General features: G+C 41.7%; 1 protein-coding gene across 8 annotated transcripts in view; it reads left to right on the top strand.

The window, feature by feature from the left end:
- tfeb (transcription factor EB) overlaps nt 1–10,644 on the top strand; it is a 41,937-nt gene extending 31,293 nt beyond the window's left edge. For 5 of the 8 annotated variants that reach the window (XM_037771551.1, XM_037771528.1, XM_037771544.1 and 2 more), the window contains 7 exons: nt 115–303; nt 978–1,067; nt 7,212–7,329; nt 7,544–7,600; nt 8,168–8,243; nt 8,355–8,511; nt 9,515–10,644. In XM_037771551.1, the coding sequence (XP_037627479.1) occupies nt 115–303; nt 978–1,067; nt 7,212–7,329; nt 7,544–7,600; nt 8,168–8,243; nt 8,355–8,511; nt 9,515–10,099 (1,272 nt within the window). In that variant the 3' untranslated portion in view covers nt 10,100–10,644. The remainder of the gene's footprint in view (nt 1–114; nt 304–977; nt 1,068–7,211; nt 7,330–7,543; nt 7,601–8,167; nt 8,244–8,354; nt 8,512–9,514) is intronic. The other 3 variants (XM_037771568.1, XM_037771578.1, XM_037771559.1) reach the window with 3 other exon arrangements.
- Nucleotides 10,645–13,205: the final 2,561 nt, after the last annotated feature.

Raw genomic sequence — 13,205 nt, 5'->3', positions numbered from 1 at the left:
TATAAGACTGAGCCTGTTACAGCCTCTTTAATACAGTATTGTCTCAGAGTTAACACAATCATCACCCTCTTTCTTTCTCTCTCTCTCTCTCTCTCTCTCTCTCTCTGTCCGCAGACGGTCCATGCAGTAGCAGGGCTGGTGCCGCCCTCTCCTCCCCCAAACATGGGACCTATCGGGGGTTCAGCGTCCGCCCCCCCACCCCTTCGCTCCCCACACATGCGCACCGAGCAACTCATGTCTGGAAACAGCGCCCCCAACAGCCCCATGGCCATGCTCAACATCGGCTCCAGCCACGAGACCGAGGTAAGCGTGGGCAGATGGTGGCATAATTCCTGTTCATGTTATAAAGCACAGTTTACAAGAGCCATATTGAACAAATACCCCTAAAATATGACTTAATTACACTCCTATATAAAATTATGAGGATTGAATATTGCCCCCAAAGTGAAATTATCTCCACATTTTATGAAAGCATCATAATGATTTAATTGGCTGAAGCAGCATTTGTAAATGCGCTGGTGTTAATGTGTCGTGCGTACAGTTGGTGGATGAATGTGTTGGTTAACTGGCAGTAACTGTGACTGGCCATCATTGGAATTTAAATGCTCCATTATGGCCTTGCAACAGTAATTACAGCTTAACAAGTGACAGCAGAATGAAAGGCCCTTTGAACCCTGGCGGACTTTGACCAACTCTCGTCTTTTAGTCTCTCTGAGAGAAAAATAGTCTTACTCCTGTGGTTGAACTCCGTAACATAGAAGTTATCTTTAAAGTCTCTTTCTCTTGAGTCAGACATAAACCTGCAGGCGGGTTCACCTGGAGGCCTACATGCCAGCAGGTTTCAGGTTTTCTCTGTATGGTGTTTGCTAAACACAGAAATGTAGATTAGTTGCATTTTTTTGTCTTAAAGTTATGCATGATAGGCCTTTAAGCTTGTCATAATCACACGAATGACACCCCAGTTTTTTTTTTCCTAGATGGATGAGGTCATTGATGACATCATCAGCATGCAGTCCAATTATGACGATATTCAGGCATACATTGACCCCATCCAGATGCCAAACACAGTAAGTAGAACCAACCCACCAACAATCCTTCGATTTTATTGTTTTTTATACGACTAATGTGCTTTGACATATTCGACATATTTAGGTTTGATTATTACCAAAACATTCCAACATCTCAGGAAAGTTGATGAGTTTTTTGAGGGGCAATCTGTCCTTATTTGAACCGCAGGTCTAAGAATAGAGGATATCATGTTCAGATTGTAAAGTCCTTCGAGGCAAATTTGTGAATTTGGGCTATATGAAGAAAATTTACTTGACTTGAGTGAGATACTTTGTGGCAACTTCTCTTTTCCTTAGAACAAAAGCAACATGCAATATTCTTCAAAAAATACAAATAAATGTGAAGTTAAACTAGAGTGAAGATACTGGCATCATATTAAACTAGAAAACCATCCTTGCTCTAAATTTTGGCGAGGAAAAACTGACATTGCCATTTTCAAAGGGGTCCCTTGACCTCTGACCTCTAGATATGCGAGGGAAAATGAGTTCAACCAAACATGTCCACTTTATGATAATCCCATGTAGCTCAGGGCGAAAACCATGCAGTTTTTTACATGCAGTATAAATGTGTTATTTTTGCCTATTCTTAAAATGGTGTATTTCTTATGTGTTCTTTATACTATGACAGTTTTCCTAAAATTTGATTTAAAAAAGTTGCAATATATCAGCTTGCTCTCAGTATTGCGATATATTGAATTGTAATCCCTGTATCATAATGTACGTATCGAATCGCCAGATTCTTGCCAAAACACAGCCCTAATTTGCAATGCAACATACTATATGTATGTTTTGTGTTGGTCCACATGGGTCACACCTTGAATGCATCAGTTGTATTCAAGGAATATGTCGTCCTCTGAAACCCTCGTCCTCTTAAGGTTATATTTTGTGCCTGAAATGATTCATAGGATTGGATATGCCGAGTCATCAGTACCCAGATGTTGGCTTTTCAGTAGTTTCTGTAATCGCTGTTCCTGCATCTGTTCAGTCTTTCTCTGTCTTTGTCACTCCTTTCATTTATTGTTGATGTACTTAGTTTTTGTTGCTGTTATTGTGGACGGTGATGGTGTTTGTGCAGTTGTTTGTCCAGTTAAACTACAATAACTGTAACAAATGTTTAGTGCTGCAAAGCAGCCATTGTAATTTTGCTTTCTTTGTTGTCCGTGTGTTCCTGCATGTCCCCATACGTGTATGTCCTGATTGGGGCTGCAACTAACGATTACTTTCATTGTTGATTTAATCTGTTGATTATTTTCTAGATTAATTGATTAGTTGTTTGGTCTATAAAATGTCAGAAAATGGCGAAAAATGTCAATCATTGTTTCCCAAAGCCCAAGACGACGTCCTCAGATGTCTTGTTTTGTCCACAACTCAAAGATATTCAGCTTACTGTCATAGAGGAGTGAAGAAACCAGAAAATACTCACATTTAAGAAACTGGAATCAAAGCAGACTATTTTCTTTCTTAAAAAATTACTCAAACTGATTAATTGATTATCAAAGTAGTTGGCGATTCATTTAATAGTTGACAACTAATCGATTATTTGTTGCAGCGCTAGTCTTAATGCACCCATATACACAAACTCACATGCAAAAGTGTATAATTGACTTAAGCACTAAACATTCCTCCTTAAACCGTGCTGGACGTAGTTATAAACTGGAAGACATATCAGATGAGGACTGTACAGTGCTTTGTGTCTGAGGGAACAAACTCAGAAAATTAACAATTAAACTGCCAGCAGTTAGAGTTCAACTTGTTTACAAGATTTTCAGAGAGAGAGAGAGAGAGAGAGAGGGAGGGAGGTGGAGAAGGAGAGGGGGAGGAAAAGAAGGGAGGAGGGAAAGGGGGGATGAGGGCAATTTGTGCAAGGAGAAAACAGGCTGAAAGTCCAGTTAGGGGAAAGTTCACTCCTGTGTGGTGGGGAGAAGAGGTAGAAGAAAGAAAGGATCGGTGTTACCGAGGTCAGACTGCGAAGACAGGGGCGGCAGAGCCAGAGAGAGCTGAGTGTGCTGCTGGAGTCTGAGAGAAGAAGAAGAAGAAGAAGAAGGACCGCCGGCCTAGTGAGGGACGGAGTAGAGGATGAAGGAGATGAATAAGACGTATGCCATTGTGGAAGTTATTGAAGGAGAACAGATTCAGCTGGTAAGACACTGAAGTGCTGTTGTTTGTCAGTGTTTAAGAGAGAGTTTCAAGTATTTTACACGACTTTATACCATTGTAGGAGTTTAGCTATAACTCTGAGCGAACCACAGGATGCAGCGAGGGCTCTAACTCCCAGCCTCGGGTCTCTGATTATAGAATGAGCCACAGCAGGGGCGGCGGGGTGGGTGAGATTTATAGACAGATTTTTTTTTGTTTTTGCACGTGATGGGTGCTTCTGCAAGACTGGAATCAGAATTATTGCATGTTTGAGTTGATATTGAGCGTCATGTTGGGGGTTCATGGTGCAAATAGAGTATAAATATAAGCCGGTTCAACTAGTGCAGGCTCAGCTCATTGTGTGGTCGCCTATCTGACTCACTGCTTCACAGCTGTGTGTGTGTGTATGTGAGAGAGAGGGAAACCCAAACAGCCTCCTCTATCTGATAACGTGTCCTCTGTGGTTGATGGGTTTAATCAATGTGAGTGTGTCTGCATGCATGTGTGTGTGTGTGTGTGTGTGTGTGTGTGTAAGTACTGTAACATCACACTGATTGATTAGATTAGGCGATTGATCAACCCTGAGGATGATCAGTGTGTGTAAAGTCAGCAACTGAGATAGAAACTCAAAGATCAATATGTTAATAGTGCTGCATTTCCAGAACATATTACTGACGATGATTGTGTTAAAATACACTGGAAGCAAAATTGAGGGCCTTATTCCCAACTGACAGATCAGTGAGCCAAACTCACCTGCTAATCCTGATGGGGATTAAAGCGGCAAACTCCATGGAATTCTTGGAATCTCAAAGTTTAGTAAAAGCCGGGAACACCACTGAATACCAGGCACACAAGTGAACAGTTCGACTTTTAAGTGTGTGCGAGTGTGTGTATGGATGGTTACACTGAGCCATACCGAGTCCCAGTCACGCTTGCTTGTTCAATTGAGTTTAGATGAGTTCTTATTGGAGTGAGAGGGAGGCTGCCTGGCCAGCACAGAAGCATGGAGGAGGCTGGCGATAAAAGTTTATTTGAAACTTTTTTTTCTCTATCATCAGCAGGAAGTTAAGTAATCATAACAGGGTGGGGCATTATAATCAGATTTTATTTGGGACGTTGTCTCTTATGATGATGCACAGTTTTGCTGTTAAAACTTACAGTAAAAAGCAGTTAATATGTTAGTTTTTTTTTACATAGACTGTATATATGAAGTGGACGTAGTCACTGTGATGTCACCCATTGGTTTGTGGACTGACATTTTGAAGCCCTTTTTGGCCGTCGCCATACTGTTTTTTTGCAACCAGAAGGGATACAAGAGGGTGGAGCTAAGTACAACTGAACGTTGAATAAGATATTTTTAAGCAACCAAAAAGGTTATAATTAACTTTCATGAAATGAAAACACACTGTGAAAGGGTTAAAATTGTAAAACGAAAAGACAACTCGCAAACCGGACAACGCCGTGGTAGCGACCTGTCAATCACAAGCTAGCCACGCCCTAAAGCATACCCTGCTTTATGGTCTATTTGACTCTAAATGGGACCATAATTTACTAAATGAACATCATGCTGTATTGAAGAAGACTTGAAACTAGCGATTGAGACCATAAATTCATGTTTACAATGTTTACTGAGGTAATAAATCAAGTGAGAAGTAGGGTCATTTTCTCATAGACTTCTATACAATCAGACTTCTTTTTGCAACCAGAGGAGTCGCACCCTGCTGGCTATTAGAAAGAATGCAAGTTGAAGGCACTTCAGCATTGGCTTCAATTCTCAGACCCGGAGTTGCCCACTGGATTTTCCCCAGCTGTATAGAGAGGAAAAGTCCCGCCCCTTCCGGTGGACCACCATGGGACCTTATTTCAGAAATAATATGAATGATAGTTAACGCGCGAGAGACAAATATTATTTTTGATCCCGTTTGAATTGCGCCATGAATAACACATATGATGTTTGTAAATTTTAAAGATAATTTTGCAGGTCAAGAAAGTCTCAGTTTGTTATAAAGCTTTTAAAGTACAAGACTTTGAAAATACGTAATTAGAAAGACTACAAACCCAAAAGGAGGGACTTCGCCTCTCTATTATGTGATGAAGGTCAACTAGACAACTTAAGATGGGATTTTCCATCTAAACCGTTTAACATACAATTACAGTTGGCTAAGGTGTAAAGCATAACAATATAATTTCCTCCTCACAAGTGAAGATTTAAACTTCATCAGATTTTTAACAAAGCCTATCATTTCCATACAGAACCTGTGGAGGTGTGTGTGTTTATGCGTGTGAATGTGTTTGATCTCACATCTCACAGTAGCCATCAGATAACGTATCTTTTCCTTCAACTTCTTTATCTCTCAGGCCTCATTAGCAGCGTCACATTTGCCCTCGCTGCAGGGCGTACGATACGATATGTAACGAGGCATAAAAAGTCCATCAAACTCCAACTATACAGCACAATTAAAAGGAAATCACGTTTTTTTAGGAGTCCATACAAAACTAAATCACAGCTTTTGCGCAAAGTCTAAAGTGCAAGAGTTAGAAGACCACCTCACAAGTGTGAGTTCAGGAGCTGGAGGAGGCAGAGGAGACAATCGAGCCATAAAGAGAGATAAGGTAGATACGATGATAGTCAATCATTGCTGTGTATTTGGCAGGCTGCTCTCAGGTGTGATATTGTTGCATTATCTCCTGCTATCTGCTCTTTACAGCAACACTAAACACGAACACTGACTTTATAAAGATACTTACCAAGGTGTTTGGAGCTGTAAATGGGTAGTCTCCAGGAAACAGAGAGAACATTAGTGTGACTTGAAGTTGATTTAGCATTACTTACTTTTTTAATTTGGTTAAAGCAGCAGTAGGTAAATATGGAGCAAATATGATTAAAAATAGTTATTTTTATAAAACGGTCACTATATTCTAACAGTAGTGCATGAGACAGGTAATCTCAAAAAAATCATGTGCCTCTGTGTCCTCCGGTGCTCCTAATGGTATCTGCAAGATTTCATAGATCGGAGGAAAACAACCAATCGGAGCCGAGCTGGAGTGCCGCCTCTGAGCAGCTGTCAATCACTCGCGAACTCTGATTAAACGGTCAAACTAGGCAACGCTGATCAAATATGAATCAATATTCTGTTACTATAATGCCTATTTCTTGCATAAAATGTTTTCAGAAACATCTTGTAGTGTACTGTTTAGCTGTAAAATGAGAAAGTTTGTGACCCACCAGCCAGAGCAAATTTTCTCATTTTACAGCTAAACAGTACACTACAAGATGTTTCTGAAAACATTTGAGGCGAGAAATAGGCATTACAGTAACAGAATATTGATTCATATTTGATCAGCGCTGCCTAGTTTGATCGTTTTGTCCGATCAGAGTTCGCGAGTGATTGACAGCTGCCGCCGTTGACTGAACAGCTAATAGGAACGCTCTCTCTCTCTGAAATGACCTGTGATTGGTCAAAGTCTCCCGTCACGGGTTAGATTTTTTAAAGCCTAAAAACAGAGCCATGAGGAGGTGCATAAGTCTAGTTATCTCTCAGACCACTTGAATTACAATATGATGAAAGGATATTATGGATTTTTTGCCCAATGATGCCAAAAATATTCTGCCTATTGCAGGTTTAAGTTCAACAATCAGTCCTCTCATATTATAGTTAAAATCACAAATAAAGCTTATTTTACGTAATGTGACATCTTGTTTAATTGTCGGTTTTTGGAAGAGGCATTGTGTTGTGTGTGCCATGGTTGTCACTTTGTTGAGTAGAACTAGAGTAGAACTCATTGATCAACTGAGTTTAATTCTCAACCAATCTGTTCACGGAGAACAAAGCATTGCATAGAGGTACACATAAATGCGTTTTCATTCTTCTTGCTCCTTCATTCAGCACAGCTCACATAATGGAGTGATATTTCAAAAAAGTAAATTTCATGTGTAGATTGTTGGTTTTCTAAATGTGTATATTTGTTGTGTGTATGTGTTGCTGTGTGTGTGTGCGTCCTCCCCAGCTCCCCTTGTCTAGCAGTCACCTGGACGTGTATACAGGTCCGGGGATGAAGGGTCCAGGCATCGCTATGACCAGCAACTCCTGTCCCGCCAACCTAACCGTCAAACGAGAACTGACAGGTGCGAAAGACGGAGTTGTGCACTTTGTAAACTGTTACGATTAGCAGAAGTTGTATAAAAGACAGTGAAATGTAAAACATTTACTTCCTACACAGGACCTTCATCCTGTAATTTATGTCGTGGCATTTGTTGACACCACTGATAAACTGTTTCTGTTCTTGAGAAATGGCGCACAGTCTCAGCCGTTAGCTGATCACTTTTTGTTATTGCCAAGACACAGAAGCCCGTGCGATGGCCAAGGAGAGACAGAAGAAAGACAACCACAATCTGAGTAAGTCTTTCACTTCAGCATGCTCTTTACCCAGATGATGTACCTCCTTTTCTGCTTTCTCACCCACAGTACTGCACATTGCCCTTAGAAACACATGCACACACACGCGCACACAACACACACACGCACATACACCATAATCTGTCTCTTGCAAAAACAGTTTTATGTAGCCTTGTGCTGATTTAGCTGACATAGTGCAACTAGTGGGTGGATGGTTAACCTGGTAATTTCTGCTGTCTTGGCACTTAAGTGTAATTGCCTGTGACAGTGTGTACGTGCCTAAACGTTTGTCTCTTTTTGTCCTTTACCATATATGTGTATATATATATATATATATATACACACACAGTATGCACTGATCTATACTTTTCTCATATGCACCACAATGCCAACCCTGTGTCATGTTTACTGTTTGTGTGGGTGCTATAAAGACTTGAGAATTGAATCTTTTGTAGTTCGAAAGACCACAATCTGCCTTGAAGTTCTTTTTTTTTGTGCCTTTGCTTGTTCTGCACTATTATTTTCATCATGTATTTTCCTCTTTGTCTCTTCTTTCCTCTTCAATAGTTGAACGGAGGAGGAGATTCAACATCAACGATCGTATCAAAGAGCTGGGCACCATGATCCCCAAAACCAATGACCTGTGAGTTGCTTTTACTCAACGCTGTTATTTTCAGTGTGGATTTGAATTTCTGAATGAAATCTGTTACTGCCTGTTACTTATCTATGGAAATGTCCTGTGTATAATTTACTGTGTGCACAGTGATGTGCGCTGGAACAAAGGCACTATACTGCGGGCGTCTGTGGAGTACATCAAGCGCATGCAGAAGGACGCACATCGGTCCAGAGAGGTGGAGAACAGCTTCAAAAGGATGGAGATGGCCAACAAACATCTGGTGCTACGCATACAGGTAACACACACATACATGCATGCAGAGGAACTAGGGTGACCAGATGAGGATGTTCATTACATTTAGTGTCAACAAACAGTTGTAATAATTAGGGCTACAGCTATCGATTATTTTAGAAATGGAGTTTTCTACCGATTATTCCATTTATTAATTGAGTACTCGGATAAGAAATACTTTTGATTTATTATTAATGACTAATAGTAAATATACAAAGAAGCAAATAAGCCAGGTCTCTAAAAATAAACATTGGTTTCCTTAGAAAAATCAACATTTTTATTGCTTAAATTGCAAACAATTATATTGAGATTGTGAGATTTATTTGTTCGCACAATAAAACAAAGCAGCAGAAGCACAACAACAAATAAAAGAAGCAAGTTGTGCAGGTGAGATTATTAAAAACCCTCAAGGCTAATAGAAGGAATCTCACCTCAATAAGCAAATACAAAAGTCATAATCAACAAAAACTATTTTTTTCTGTCAAAACTAAACCCATTTATTGCGTTTAAGTGCCATATTACATTCTGGGTTTTAAATAAAACATTTTCTGAAATGCAAACAAATAAGTTAAAAAAAGAAAGAAATCAAATTGGTTATGGACTACTCCTGTAAAGGTACTATAACTTTAACTGATCGAAATGTGATGATCTGTTCGAATTCAAAATTGATATTGATATTAATAAATATGGAGGCCTCTTGCTCCCTGTGCGCTCCCGTGCTGCATGTTTCTCCTCTCTGCTGTGGACGGGGACTGCGCGAGTCATAAAAACTGATCAAATCATGTGGCCACTACAGGAACTACAGCATATCCACCATTAAGAATAAAAGGATGTCGGTCATCGTATCAATTGTGGCATAAAATATCGGCAACGAAGTGACTCAGGGACAACTGCTTGTATTCCGAGACTGTCCCAAATTTTTCGGGATATCTGGTCACCCTAAGAGGAACACAATCACAGTAAATACATTGAGACTGACGATGTTGCCCTCTGCCTACTGTCTGCAGGAGTTGGAGATGCAGGCTCGTATACATGGCCTGCCCAACAACTCTCCCTCCGCCCTGAACCCCACTGACCTGATGGGTTCTTATATAAAACAAGAGACCAGCCCAGAGTCGAACCTCTCTCTTCCCCCTGGCACAAGCCACCACCAGCCCCAGCACCTACCCCAGAACCAGGCTCACCCTCAGGCCCAGCAGCACCACTTCCTCCCACAGAACCACCTCCACCAACAGGGCCAGGTTCAGCAGCAGCAGCCCAGGCAGCTGCAGCAGCTCCCCCAACACCTGCAGCAGCAGCAGCAGCAGCCACCCATCCAGTACCCAGCTGTAGGCAGCTCCCAGCCATTTGACTTTGCCCAGTCGCTGGACTTGTGTGATGGGATACCCGGCTTCTCAGATGGTATGTCAGGGCTGGGCGACCTGGGCGCACTGGACGTCCAGGGGAGGAGAGGCGAGCTGGGCTTCCTGATGATGGACGAGCCATTGTCCCCTATGGGAGGAGACCCGCTGCTCTCTGCGATGTCGCCTGAAGCCTCGATCGACTCCAGCCGCAGATCCAGCTTCAGCATAGAGGATGGAGACATACTGTAGATACATTCACTCACACAAACGCATGCACAAGCACATGCAGAGGTTTCAGTAAAAAATGTAAAACAGCACATTTTACGACAGAAAGGAATCAGCCACCAGACGTGACATCATTCACCCAGCACACACCCATACACATTTTGTACACAATTTGATCACACACTGATGACATTTGTGGTATAATTATCTCCCCTTAACGGTACGAGCAAAAGACTGTACACAGTTGTCACACAGTTGAAAACATTCTGTATAGTTTGCGCACACACACAAGTGCATGTGAGATAAACTGAGCAGCTTGAAACTTTGCCCATCAGAGCATTTACAAGGGGCGAGCCAACACTGCCAGATCAGGAGTTATACTGCACACTTGGCCATGTTTCCATAAAGGTGGCTCTGAATCATAATTGAACAAGGGACAAAAACCAGCAGTTAATTAGATTGAAGTTATCAGATACAAGGACAACCGAGCGCATTGTCTCCCTTGATAGAGGACAAGTTATTTTCTCCTTACATCAACCTCTTTTAGTAACCATAAATGATTGAATGAACGATAGTGAGTAAAATGGAAATAGCTTCATGGTCCTGCATGCATAATTTATCTGAAGGGGACGCAGTCCAGTCACATTGTTCTCTTCCTCAATCGGTTATTCCAGTGTTGCCTCTAGCACCAGCTGTTTGGTGTTTGACACAGATCTGTGTTAAGGCCCAGACACACCAAGCCGACATCAAAGAACTAGCGACGATGAAGGCCGACTGTTGCGCCGCCTCACGTCGCCTTTGTCTTGGCCGACAAGTTGTACTCTAACACACCGCAAAGACTACAGCTGACAGTTAGCACGTACGTTCTGCGCCTGCGTGAAAGGAAATAACTCTCCACACCAGCAGGCGGCGGTAGTCTGTATTCGTCATTCAAAAAGGGAACCCGGAGGACGGTGGATATACAAGCTGTTGTTATGATACGCACATGAAACAAAGCGGCGTTTGGCGAACATTTTCACAACACTCACTCACCACTTAGCTTCATTCCAGATGGTCATGTCGTTGTGAAAATATCTGTGTATTGGAATCATCAGATGAGATGAAGATGAAAAATGAGAAGAGCCTTCTGTGTTTGTCCTTTTGACTTTACTCGTTTGCTTGCTTTCCTCACGTCCGTTTCTCTTCTCGTGCACTGATTCACTTAAGCTGAACAGCCAATCACAGTGATTTCGCTCACCGACGGGCTCCGCTGCCGATTCAACATGCCGAATCTGCCAAAAAAACTCTAACATGGGCAGATTAGAGCCGACAATGCGGGACACACCGCAAAAACTAGTCCGACAGACATTCACCGAGTGCCTCAAACTGTTCGACGGCCGACCGTCGGCTTGGTGTGTCAGGGCCTTTAGCATGCTAAGCTGAAGTGTATTCTTCAAGTGTCCACATTTTACTGGAGGAGGCAGATAATCCAGCTTTCAGCAAAGCCCCTTTAATTTATTACATCCACTCCATGTCTATTTGTAATTGTTGTCTTCTTACAAACACACACTGCTGTCCCCCAGTTTCTACACCTTTAACACCGTCATGACCTTTACTGTGGAGGGAGTAGAGAAAACATTTGGACGGTCTCCAGAATACAGCGTGTCGTCCAAAACTGTGAGGTGTCAAAATACTCAGGTACTGTAACAGAATACACAAGCCGGATCATTTTTAAGCAGTAGCAGATGTCAACCTGAACGGTGTCCGGCCCGTAACCCCTATCAATGTGCCTTTTGGTTTATGCAGCTGCTGCTCTTCAAAGGCATGTTTTTATAGGTTGGAGATCACGACCAGGGTTTTAGATTTAATATCAATTATGCCTGTAAATGCTTTGCTTCTGTACCATCTATACGTTTTGTTGTTGCAGGAGATAAACGTTTCATTTTTCCTCTCTAATTGACTCTGTAGGGCCCTGCTTGCATGAGAGGCCCAGGTGAAGGAGATATATAGTGACAGGGTTTAATACTGGAGAGAGAAAGAGAGAGTTTGTCTCAGCTGACAGCAGAAATCTTCACTGTTAAACATCAGTTCTCACTCGCATGCATTCACACTCTCACTCGGTTCACAAACACGCATTAAACGTGCAGATGTTAGCACACGAACATTATAGAGCTCACATACATGCAATACATACAGTGCAGCCTTGAGGCTGTTTTCAAATCAGCATGTTAATAAGTCTCCTGTGCTTCAGTCTCTCCTCTGACGGGTCGAGCGAAGCTGCCGGCTGCAGAGGTCAAACTCAGGTCTGCTGTTCAAACCGCCACCTATAGGGAATCTGTTATCCCACTGGTTGTCACGGTGATGGTTGGCGAAGGCTGAGGTGGACCTGAGTTGTACCTCTGCCGCGGGCGACCTGGGGCTTGGCTTTGATTTGATATAGCTTATGATCAGTACTGATAAAGGTAGAGAAAAACTTTGATGGTGATTTTTTTTTTTGATTAAAAGAAGTGTTTTTCTTTATTATAGTTTGTTGTTTATTTTATCTCCCAAAGCACTGGACTATATTATTGTTTTGACTTTGTATATGGAAGAATTATGGAATAAGATTTATTTCAGATGTTTTATGCCACTAAGCCACTTAAATGTATTTTATTTGTATTTGTTGTTTTAGTTCTATTTCAATTTTATTCCAAAACTACCCTTTTCTTCTCAGAGCCATTTTCAGTAAGCACACTGTAAAGGCACACAATGTTTTATTGGGGAAGGAGTGGGAAGCCGTTTATACACTTCCAGATTTCGACTGACTTTAGAGAGATGAAGACATTATGTACATTTATGATACCATTTTTATATGATTGGGTTTTTATTTTTCTCTCTATTTTAACTTTGAATTTTGGAGCCAGACAGAAACTTGATTATTTGATTTGATTCAATTCAAATTGCTCATTTTATGAATGTAAGTTTTACTGGAGGTTCTGGTCAAACCGAAGCAGGCCGGCGTTTTCGCCATGCCTACTTCCTCCCTGACTTTGGTTTCCATGGAGACTGGAAGACGACTGACTTCACACATAAACTCTGAGCCGAGGTGTTGTGGTTTCCACGGCGTTGGTCTTTTGTCTGTCTGCCAGAGTTGTGCCTTTTCCCTTTCAGC

This window comes from Sebastes umbrosus, chromosome 1, assembly GCF_015220745.1.
Source record: "Sebastes umbrosus isolate fSebUmb1 chromosome 1, fSebUmb1.pri, whole genome shotgun sequence".
Lineage (NCBI taxonomy): Eukaryota > Metazoa > Chordata > Actinopteri > Perciformes > Sebastidae > Sebastes > Sebastes umbrosus.
The sequence above is the reverse complement of the archived record's forward strand: the minus strand, read 5'-3'. Positions and strand labels throughout refer to the sequence as shown.